General features: G+C 40.8%; 1 protein-coding gene across 2 annotated transcripts in view; it reads right to left on the bottom strand.

Annotated features, from left to right (window-relative positions):
- Window positions 1-11,907, bottom strand: part of LOC141774613 (contactin-associated protein-like 4) — a 92,154-nt gene that overhangs the window by 36,341 nt on the left and 43,906 nt on the right. For both annotated transcript variants that reach the window (XM_074647399.1, XM_074647400.1), the window contains exons 5-6: window positions 11,241-11,456; window positions 1-149 (exon numbers count right to left, since the gene is read on the bottom strand). The exon at window positions 1-149 is cut by the window's left edge and continues 27 nt beyond it. In XM_074647399.1, the coding sequence (XP_074503500.1) occupies window positions 1-149; window positions 11,241-11,456 (365 nt within the window). The remainder of the gene's footprint in view (window positions 150-11,240; window positions 11,457-11,907) is intronic.

Here is an 11,907-nt window from a genome sequence, read left to right as displayed (position 1 = left end):
TGGTGGGATCTGCACCCACAGTGTGCTTTTGTCCACGGTGAGGTTGAGGTGAGTGCTGTAATGCTCCACTGCGACGTGGTGCCAGTGTTGGTCGTCTAACAGGCTGCCCAGAGACACCAGATGCTGGCTGTCGGGGGAAGAACTCCTGCCTGGAGGAAGACAAAGAGTCAGATGAGATATTGATATCAAATATTTGAGGTTAAAGTTTAATTCCTAATGTTTTATTTATAGGAATAGATCATTTTTCAACACAGTAATCATCTCTCCTCTCTGGGAACAAAGTGTGCTCCATATTCCAGTTTACTCCTAATGAACCGGCAGTAACTGCTGTTTTCTAGGTTTCTAGGAGTGTCACAGTTTTCTGTTGGGAATCACATCTCAGAACCGACTGAGAACGAACCAGAAAAAGGTAGGTGATAACACATAATTAATACTAATGGGAGCAGAGAAGGAGGTAGAAATGGCATGAATTAATGAACGGAGATGCTCTTCCCTCCCTCAAGTGTTGGCAGAGTTTCTGCCGAGAGAAGGAGGTGAAGACGGAGCTAAATGCACTCGGTCATTAAATATGAATTAGATATTGTTTGAAAGGAGTCAACGTCGTCTGTGAGGGGAAGAGAAGTCAAGAGAAACGGAGACAGACAGAGACTGAGATGTGTTCGGTCATCAATCATCATTGATCTGTCAGACAGATACTTGGCGTAGCGTGGGGAGAGACTACAGAGAGGGAAGGATACAGACGGAGACGGAGAGGAAGAGAGTGAAGTGCACTTAATCATCATTGATCAGCAGACTGGTGTTGGCACATGTCAGACAGAGATGAGAGAAAGAGAAACACGGAAATGAAGGCATAGCCGAGAGTATTTAGTCGTTAATGATACTGAACTTTCACTGAAACCCCGTCTCCGGGAAGTTAGGCTCATATACAGCTGATACCATTTAGAAAGAAGCGTAAAGCTGGTCCGAGCTGAGGAAATGTTGATATTGAACACATCAACAAAATGTTGTCTGACAATTTATTACTCTATTTAAATATGTTTTGCGTTGTCCGTGTCTTCGTCTTAGAACTTTAACTAGATGACATGTTCTGTCTGTCTATCGATCGACCTCCTCTGATCCTCTTCAGTACTACGGACAGCGCCGCACCTACACCAGGCTGCTCTCATAAACCGTTCATAAAACTAATGCATATAAAGGTGGGTGGGTCAAGAAACACCGGACTTTCGCCACGGAGACCGATGTTCATGTCCCGCGTGAAACCAGAAATCAACGTTGATTTACTCGTCACGTAAGTTATGTACTTAAACGTCACTTCCGGAGTTATTTTAAGCCAAACCACCATCTTTTCCTGAACCTTACTAAGTAGTTTTGTTGCCTAAACCTAAGGAAGTAGTTTCATGTGAAGACGGAAGTTTATTTTGAAAAGACTGTATGCATGTAACGAGCTGAAAATGACAACGTATTGCTGGACATTCGTAGGAAAATGAACGAAGGAGGAGGTCAAATATGAGGATACGATGCCTACACACAGATCTTCATGGTTGTGAAACAACAGCTAACTGACATGTACATGACTACTCACATGGATCTTGGTCGATAGTTTTGTTGTTTTTGCTATTTGTTTTATAGATACATGAAGCTTAAACAGAGGGGAGCCTGCCGACACCACACAGCGCCACATCTACATGCATGATGAACACGCATATATTGAAATACTCATGCTCAGTTTAACCCCCCCCCCCCAGGCCAATTTACACATCAACATACTGATGAAACAATAGCAAGCAGCAAACATCCAGTTCACAACCAAAACACATCCTGCTGCAAGTCTAACTCAACATCCTAATCATCGTTACGAGTCAGCACTCAGGAGGTGAATATCTTGTACACACAGAGACAGGCGGGGTGTGCAGAGCCGTGCACGCACCCACACACTTGAGTCAAGTGAAATTAAAAGTTATATGATGCACATGATTGCAGCACTGACAGGAACATCACTGAAGCTGCAGAAAAAGCTTCAAGGTGGTTGTGGATCAAGAGGGGTGATCCATGGTGTAGCGTACCCAACCGGGGACTGATCAACCGCGTCTGATGATCAAAGACCTGAAACACCCGATGACCCTGGGTTCATCACTGATGATGTGTCCAAACCGCACCATCTACATGCAGATGGTGTTTCTCCAAACTTGCTTGTTGGAGGGAGCGACCTTTCACCCCCCGTTTTCATTAATAGACTGGTCGTGGATGTAGCAACGAGTCCACTGCATCCCACCTCTACAGGGAAATCTTGGTCCTCCAGCCGTTCTGGGCAGCTTCAGTTTCCAGTTCAAAGTACTTGGTCTTCTTCCTCTCATAAGTTTCTTTGACACCATCTTCCCATGATACTGTCAATTCCTCAACGTATGCCAGGTGTTGCGGACCATATGACCATGTCTGGACGGAGTGCTGTAGTCAGTGCAGAACTTTCTTTTAGACCCTAAAGATAAGCAAAAAGCTGAAACCCTTCAGATGTATTATTTGTAGCGTAGAAGATCCTTCACAATGACAACATTCCCCAGACAAGTGTCCTTCATGTCTGCAGCACTTTAAGAAACTTTTGGGAGTTCCCCTGTGTGGTCTCCAGGTTCACTGAGGTCGTCTTCATTTCAGTCAGTATCCTCAGGATTCATGTCGCCTTCTTCTTCTTCCTCTTCAAGGGATTTTTAAAAAGGGAACTGTGCTGTTTTTATGACCTGAGAAGCTGCTAAAAGTTCCTTTAAAGATGTTCTTACTTTTTACAGTGCAGGTTCCCGTGTTAGATCATTCCAGACAGCTCCCCAAGGCAATATCACCTCATCGTCTGCTGTCTGCTCCTGCTTTTACACATCTAAATCTAATTTTCTTGGAAGACATTGACGACTCTTATCGGATGACAGACTGCTGTAATTGTTTCAGCGTTTTCATTTCATCTCATTCAGCTTAAATGATTGAGACGGTACATGCACAATCAGTCAACACAAGCGTAATGTGCAACCTCTGAACCCGATTACAACGAGTGCTCCAGGACAACTTTTCAGAAATGTTTCAAGACTTTTAAAGAAGCCTGGCCAGAAACTGAATAAAGAGAAAAAGTTATTGCTCCATTGTTATTCCACAGTTGTCTTTTTAAGATTAATAAAAAATAAAAGTAAAGTTTAAACTTTCTTGTCGGAAAAACTGCCCCTGTGCTGCTAGAATCAGGAGGACAGTGTAATTGTAATTTTATAAACGTAGCAACATAGCAATACCTCCAGGAAAAAGTATTGGGTAACACTTTCTATGATGCATTATAAACAGACTTATTATGTGTTATAATCTACTTATATCACTCTATGATTATAGTTATAAGCACTCATAAATATTCAGAATGCTTTATTACATTAATCGCAACACATTATAAAGCATTTTATAATGAATTATAGAGGTCAAATATCATAATATTCATAATTGCTGGTCACTCACTGACATTTTTTCTTTGGTAGGGACCAAAGATGTTGGCGTACGTTTCTGCAAACCACGGATACGTTGACTGTTTCATCCAGTCAGAGCAAGTGACGTAGTTCAATGAGGGACCGTTATTGAAACTTAATTGGTGTTAGAACGAGTACAACAAGCAAGACAGTCCACTCAGGGTGGTAGTTAGAGGGTTGGTGGATGGGTCAAACAAACACAGGACTTTCACCCCCAGAGACCGCCGTTTGTGGCCTGTGTGAAACCAAAAGGAACTAAAAATAGTTGTTGTTTTACGCAACGTTGTTTTACGCAACATTGTTTTACGCAACGTTGTTTTACGCAACGTTGTTTTACGCAACGTTGTTTTACGCAACCGTGTTTTAAGCAACGTTGTTCTATGTAACGTTGTAACGTTCTACGTAATGTTGTAAAGTTCTACGTAATGTCATAACGTTCTATGTAACATTGTAACGTTGTTCTACGTAACGTTGTAACGTTGTTCTATGTAACATTGTAACGTTGTTCTATGTAACGTTGTAACGCTGTTCTATGTAACGTTGTTCTACATATAACGTTGATGTTGTATTATCTAACTTTGTTTTACTTAATGTTGATTTATGTAACGTTAATTAACATGACACTTTTACGTAACACTGTTTCACGTAACATTGTTTTACGTAACGTTGTTTGAACGTAAAATTGTTTTACGTAACATTGCTTAATGTAACATTGTTAAGCTTGTTACATAAATGTTATGTAAGAAAATTTGCTAAGGGTGGTTGTTATTTATTGACGCTAGTTATGGTTGTTACGTTGCGTTTATTTCAACACAAACCATTTTTTCTAACCTTAACCAAGTCGTTTTTGTTGCCGAATCGTTTAACAACGTTAATCACAATGTCATCGTGTGTTTCTGCAGGGTGTGAGTATAGGCAGATATAGAAGTTGATTATAACTGGACATTATTTGCTTTAAGTTAAGTGAAAAAAACATCATTAAATCTATTATAATTATTCTTATAAAGCATTATGAATATTTACAAGTAAGCAGATTATAACGCTTTACAAGTATGATTATAACGCATTAAATAAGGTTTGTTTGAGCCCTGTTTCAAAACACTCAAGTGTTCAAGTGACTAAATGCTGGACCGTCTGAGCGTCGGAGGCGACTGTATTCAGCTAATCAGCTTGTCGTTGTGAGCTAAATGTCCTCTCTGTGTTACTGGAATGAGTCAGCGGTGGGCTGTGAAGTTAAGCACAGCTGGCTCGCTCTCTCTCTAAGCTGTTTATTTACAACCCTGCAAGACTGAACACAGCTGAGACACCTTCCTATAAATCTCAACGGATAGAGTAGAATAACACGGAGAGTCAATACTGCAGTATTGAACACGGCACATGAACCCAACACTCACTGTGACAGCTGAGCTGACAGACTGTATCCACACAGTGAATCTGCATCCACTCAGCGTCTGTTTACTGTATACAGGGAAACAACTACACGACAGGAATAACTTGATTTGATTATGTATAATATGTGAGTGCTACAGAAGCTCTCAGAGCTGTTAATAATAATGTGAAACATTCAATTTGGTATTGGCAATAATTAGAGCGGACCAGTGCTTTTGACACATTTCTGCCTTACAGTCCATTATCGCATGATGGAGGCTCCAACAGCAACTGAACCTCCAGCTCAGATTTAATACGACCATAAATCAATCCTCCCTATTTCAACAGCTTCTACCTGGAACTCTGAGCTCCACAGGCGGCTCCATCAGCTCCTCTGGGAGGAATCTGAGCCATTTTTATCGAGTCATAAGTTTAACCCAGAGGTCAGCAACCTGCGTCTCTTCAGCTCCTCTCCAGCGGCTCCCTGTGGATTTATAACAATGGAAATGAATAACTGTTTTTTTGTTTACATTTTCATTTTTATTTATCATTGTTGTAGGTCTATGGTACGACGGTACGACGGTACGACGCTACGACGGAGTATTAGGACCACATCGAGGAAAAAAAATGAATCTGAGATTTTGAGGATAAAGTCATAATATTATAAAGTAGTCATTTTACGTGTTATTTTCTTTTCTTCTTGTAAAGTTATAAATTTATTCTCATAATAGTACAACTTTTTTCTTGTAATATTCTGACTTTATTGTGTAAATCTCAGATGTGTTTTTTCCCTCAATGTGGCCCTAATACTCCGTAGTACATTGTCTCTTCGGCCCTCACTGCATTAGACTTATATACTATATACTTAGACTATAGACTGTTACCTTCATCACAATGATCACATGTTTTGATGCTCCAGACAGACAGATGGATAAACTCAACAGATCTCTTACCTGGTCTGTTTTCTCAGCTCTTTCTTGTCATACAGTATATTAGCTGCACTCTGTGCCTTTGTGCAATCTAATTTCCCATTTGAGAGCAAATTAGTTTGGGACTTTGAAATGGAGCATAAACAGAGATATGCATGCAGCGTCAGCAAGTAAACTACAGTGCAACATAAAAACCTCCCAAGTTACGTCCTTCCTTCTTTATTGAAACAGAAGCTCAGCCAGAGGGCATGAGATCAGTGAGCATTGGTCCCTGGTTTATTTATTTACTCTCACTAAATATTCCAGTGGCAGAAAAGAACGGAGCTAAACTCTCCTAATGGGCGTTACGGTGGAGGCCAGACCTGCTCACACCGATGAGGATTTAATGTAAAGGTGCAAGTTAGTTCATTAGCTCTGTTTTTAAAGTTGAACCTTCTTAAGCTGTAAAGGGATAGAAAGAGGCTGGGGTTTCATTTTTAGTGACATAGAATAAAGAACTGAACCAAGAAAACTGCTAATGAGATCCTGCACTGTGGCTGACCCTCCTGAAGCAACGTACACGTATGGCTATGAGAATGTGTAAGAAAGCAGTAAGGTGTATAAATAGCATGACAATACACAGACATTCGGTGTGTCATTAGAACACATTTTAGCGTGTCATTTTTACACGACGCAACAAAACTACGGTAACGTCCGCATTTAGGTTTATTGGCAACAAAACCACTTAATTAGGTTTAGGAAAAATGACATGGTTGGGCTTAAAATTAGTACGTAAACTAAGTAAAACGCATATAGAAACAACGTAACATAACTACTGAAAACACGTCACAAACATCACTAACAAACAACAATAAAACTAATGTAACTTACAAAACACAACACCGGTCAAAAGATCTCACGAGAATCACAGGATCACATCTCACACCAAAATCCATCTTGTCAGGCTTTAAGTAATGTATTTGTGTCCGGCAAGCCAGAGACCGGACCAATCAGCGTCCTGTGAGGAGCTGCTGTAGCTCGTAGGCCTCGTTCATTCCTATGAGAGTGTCTCAGTGGAGCATGAAGCCTTATTGGCTCGACTTCCGCTTGGAAAAGTACCCGGATCTTTGGGCTACATGGAACAGGAGCAGTAGCGTCCGCTCGGTCACATGACTCAGTCACGGGGTCCCAACTTCACGCCGCCATCACGGCTTGGCGCTCCAGCCTCGGTCTGGGTCTCATTCACATGAACGGAGGAAGGGAACTAACTCTGGATTCGGATATGAGTGCGTTTTACAACTTTAAAAACGTAATGTTTTAAATAAGGACTATTAGATGTTCATACTGGGGAGTTGATTCACTTCAAAATAAATTATCCTCTGAGTTCCCAATGGAAGTCTATGGGGAAAAGTCTTTTTGGGCCCGATGGCATCACGTGACGGACACAGAAGTTGTAGTACCGCCGTTTGGCCACTACGAAAGTTGGAATCGACGACCGGAGCTCTTCCTGGGATCTTGGGTTTAGGTGTGTGAGATGACACATTGAAAGAAGAGCAAAGAACATTGAAGACTTTTCTCCATGGAAAACATGTTTTCGCTCTTCTCCCGAGTCCGACTGCCTGAGTTTGATTGACGGATGGTTCATCCAATCATCTGCCAAGTATTTTGAAAGTGCCCGCCCCTATTCCAAACAGTTTCTGATGACGGCTTCTCAGATGGTTCTGATGGGTCACGTTATATACGATCCTTGACTCTCTGACCTCGTGATCCTGACGGGTAATGTTCAAAAAGCAGCGTCATCATAGAAGCACGGTACTTTCTCTTAGATAAACATGCATTTGTCAGCATTTTGTAATGAATTAAAACATCCATCATAGTCGGTTGTTTCATGGTTATGATTATAAAAACAAACTCAGCCTCAGGATGCAACACCACTCCGGCTCAGAACACTGATCAGATCAGAGATGAAGGAATAACCAAACTTGGCACTTACAAACCCCCACAATGCATCAGTGTGCAAGAAAACAAGTTAGAGACTGTGAGAAAACACACGCAGCGACTAAAATCTGCTTCAGGCCACAATTTTAGAAACAAATCACAAAGAGCTTCTTCTGACAGCGGCTCACAAACACATGACACACATTTCTGTGTAGAGAGAGATGATGATGGCACAATTAACCTCGTTGTCACTCTTCTACGATAGCGGCATGTCATCATAACCATAAGAAATGAATCAAGTCAAGTTCAAGCTTCCAGTTTACTACCCTTATGTAGCAAAAACTGAGAATTTTACATGAGTATAATCCCCTCGGTCTATTTTCAGTCTGTTTTCTTGTGTGCTCTCGAGGGTGTAAGTAATGATTAAGTAATTAGTGATGAATGAGTGGTTACTGGTTTGTGCCGCTCATCGGCTGGTTCAGAGTTAATCAGCAACGACTTATGAAGAGAATTGCTGTTATTGTGATTCACAGGTGCTTATGAAGTGATCATTATCGAACTTTAATCTATTAATATAATATCTCCCTGTCAGGTCTCTAGCAACTCATCATTATCTATTATATCAGCCCGTTCTCATTCCCATCACGGCTGTCAGCGTTCGATATCCGCGGCAACAGTAAACGCAGAGAAAGTCCGGTGGTGACGTAGTTTTAAGAGCGAGAAGTCACAAACCAGGCGGGCGGGACGGAGGGGAGGTAGATGGGTCAAACTAACACAAGGTTTTAAATCCAGGAGCCCGCTGGTCGTGACCCGCTTTTTACGTTTCACTTTACAATCAGCGGATCATTAACGTCCCGTGTTCACAACATGAAGTCCCATTTTCACTGAACAAATGTCATAATTTTAAGCCCAACCATGTTGTTGTTTCCTAAACCTAACTAAGTTTAGACTATTTATTTATTTTTTTTTAAAACTCTCTACCTCAGTTTTCATCCCGTATTATATTCCATATTTTACTTTTCTTAATATCTATATCTCCTATATTTTATTATCCAGCACTTTATCACTTTTTGCACTACATACGTATATACCCGTATCTCAGCTGTTACCCTGCACTAGATTCATTTTAACACTTTCTTCATCTCCTGGTATTTTTATATCTGGTATATTTTTTTATACCTTGTACTACTAACTTGTGCTTTTTTACTAATATGTTTGCATTATGGAACTGTGATGCTGGAAATTTCCATCGGGATCAATAAAGTTATTATCTATCTGTCTGTCTGTCTGTCTGTCTGTCTGTCTGTCTGTCTGTCTGTCTGTCTGTCGGTGAGAGCTTTGACAAAGCATCTCGTATATGACGAGTTAGGATGAGAACGTGTTGACTATATAGTCTTCGATTCGGAGCACACCCGGTACACAAACACTCATCCATGTACATGATCTGTTTGATCAAATCACATTTAGTTGATTTTTATGTTTAATTCAAATCTAAATTTCTAAAAGTTCACCATTGTTGGTGCCATCTTCTTCTCAAAAACTGGAAACATACAAAGAAAACAAAGTCAGTAACAAAGTTAGTGCAGCCACCACCACCGCCACCACCGCCGCTTACTTAGGCTGCTTTGTGAAAATGTGAAAGATTGAAGATGCAAGCTTTCAGTCTTCTGCTGTTGCAGAAAGCTGCACACAGCCAGGCAGTGAAAACCCATCTGACATTTACAAAATATAAATAGCTCACTGAAACATTGAACATTGAAGCACAAAAGAACTCATGTGCATATCCCACACGCTACAGTATGTATTATAAATCCCTGCTAACAGAAATGCAAAATGTATACTTTATAAGTCACAGGCATCGCAACGTGTTCAAGGCAGACGCACAAAGACCCAAATGGTGTCGTTTTCAGATTGCAAAAGAGAAGGAGCGAAGGAGGGAAGGAGGGAAGGAGGTAGGAAATGAAGAGTAAGAGAGAGAGAGAATACCACAAAGAAAGAAACATAACGGAGCACATAATGGAAGGTAAATAGCACCATTTGAAAGAAAAGCAGCACAAGAAGAAAAGTAAGAAAAGTGCAGAAAAATAAGAGAATAATAGAAAGTGAGAGCGGAGAGAAATGTTACCAAAGCAGCCTCATCGCTCTCCACCAACACCACCAACACCACCAACACCGCCAACACCGCCAACACCACCAACACCACCAACACCTCCAACACCGCCAACACCGCCAACACCGCCAACACCGCCAACACCACCAACACCACCAACACCGCCAACACCACCAACACCACCAACACCACCAACACCGCCAACACCGAGCTCAGCGTAGTACAGGTGGGGGGTGACAACAATAAATCAAATAGAAGCCAGAGCCAGTTATTGTGCTGTACAGGCCAGATACCAGCCGTTATAGGAGTGTTGTCCTGCTCCACACCTCAGACCACAAAGACAATCTACTGTTTAGTGAAATGAGATGATTCATCTGATTCAGACCTTTAAAGCTACGACCAGGAACTTTAACTCCTCCCTTCCGTCCCAGTGGCCCAGCGGGGCCGGTGTCGGGATTTTACAATCTGTATACAGCATACGACACCCTCTGTACTTTACGGTACGACTCTCGCATTGGATGAGGAAAAAACTTGTCTAATGCTTGTCTGAACAGAAGAACTCCAACACTTCATAAATCAACAGCATGTAAAGAATATAAATGCCAAACAACAACCAAAAGAAGATGAGCTCAGCTGAAAAAACAAGGATTCCAGACATTAAATATTGCACTTCCATAAACTGATTTTATGGGTTAAGCTCCCAAAACACCCATCAAACCCCTCACCTTTAGTTGTGATGAAGGCTCTCTGTTAAATAAGTCTGAAGCCCAATTTGAGATATTATTATTGTAATCTTGGTAATTGTTTTCAGACTTTGGAAAGCTCCATCCAGAGGGTGTTTTTCTGACAATTTACTCATATTTTTGGAATACTTTACTAATATTTTTCAGCCATAGTTTGAAGATTATATTATTCATATTTCAAGACATTTACAAATATTTTTCGGATTTGTTTGGGACATTTTTTGGGGGATTTTTTGTCAATATCCTTTTGAATATATATATATTTCTTTACATTTTACTAATATTTCTGAGACATTTCTAGTCATTTTTGGACATTTTCTTCATGTTTTCTTTATAGTTTTTTTTTTTTAATTCTCAGACAATTTGGGGAATTTTTTTTAACATTTTATTAATATTCTTCGGACATTTTCACGGGCTAAGTAGTACTGCTCATGAACTCCATGTGTTAAATCAGCAGATCACCACTTTAGTTTACAACACCAAAGCACATAAAGTCGAAAGAACAGAAACTTGTGGTCAACAAACACCATGATACTGTCCACTAATAGATCTGTGGGAGATCAACAAAACAGCCAGCAAGGTTTGATCAACTCATAACTCACCGGTATTTGCTACAGTACCTGTTTTAAATTAATTTTATGCAGCACCAGTGTGACTTTAAACAACCATGAACGAGGAGTTGTACCTTTTCGGAGGAGCAGGAGGAGCTTTCCTTTCTCCAGCTCCAGGACGAGGCTGTGCTCGCTGTGCTCGCTGTGTCCCTCGGCGTGAAGCAGTATCCCAGAGTTCCTCAGGGTTTTAAATATCAGAGAGATGCTCTCCCTGGTCTCCTGCCTCGGCCTGCTGGGACTCAACCTGTAGAGAAGGCTGCTGCGGCCATCCAGACTCACCACGTCAGAGTCTGAAAGACAACCAAACCACACATTACTCAGAGGACTCTTAACAATACATAATAGTAACAAAAATTGTGCAAAATGCTGCTGCTCGCTTTTTAACTAACATTTCCAGACGTGAACACAAAGTCCCGAGGTCGAGGTATAAGCTGTGGGGTGATCGTGCTTTTGCTGTCGCTGCTCCTAAACTATGGAACCAGTTCCCCCCTGATATATATCACGGACCTAGTACTTTTTAAATCTAAGCTCAAGACTTTTTTTATTTAGATTAGCTTTTTCCTTATGCTTTTTATGTACCTTTTTATGATTTTATGATATGTTATGTTTTTATTCCTGTTATTTCCTGATGTTAATGTCAAGCACTTTTGGTACCTTTACCTATATATCAAGAATGAGTTGACGATATGTTACATTTAGTATTTTTCTAATTTCTTCTCTGAGCTATGAACTAAATGCAGG

This window comes from Sebastes fasciatus, chromosome 9 (genome assembly GCF_043250625.1).
Source record: "Sebastes fasciatus isolate fSebFas1 chromosome 9, fSebFas1.pri, whole genome shotgun sequence".
NCBI lineage: Eukaryota > Metazoa > Chordata > Actinopteri > Perciformes > Sebastidae > Sebastes > Sebastes fasciatus.
The sequence above is the reverse complement of the archived record's forward strand: the minus strand, read 5'-3'. Positions and strand labels throughout refer to the sequence as shown.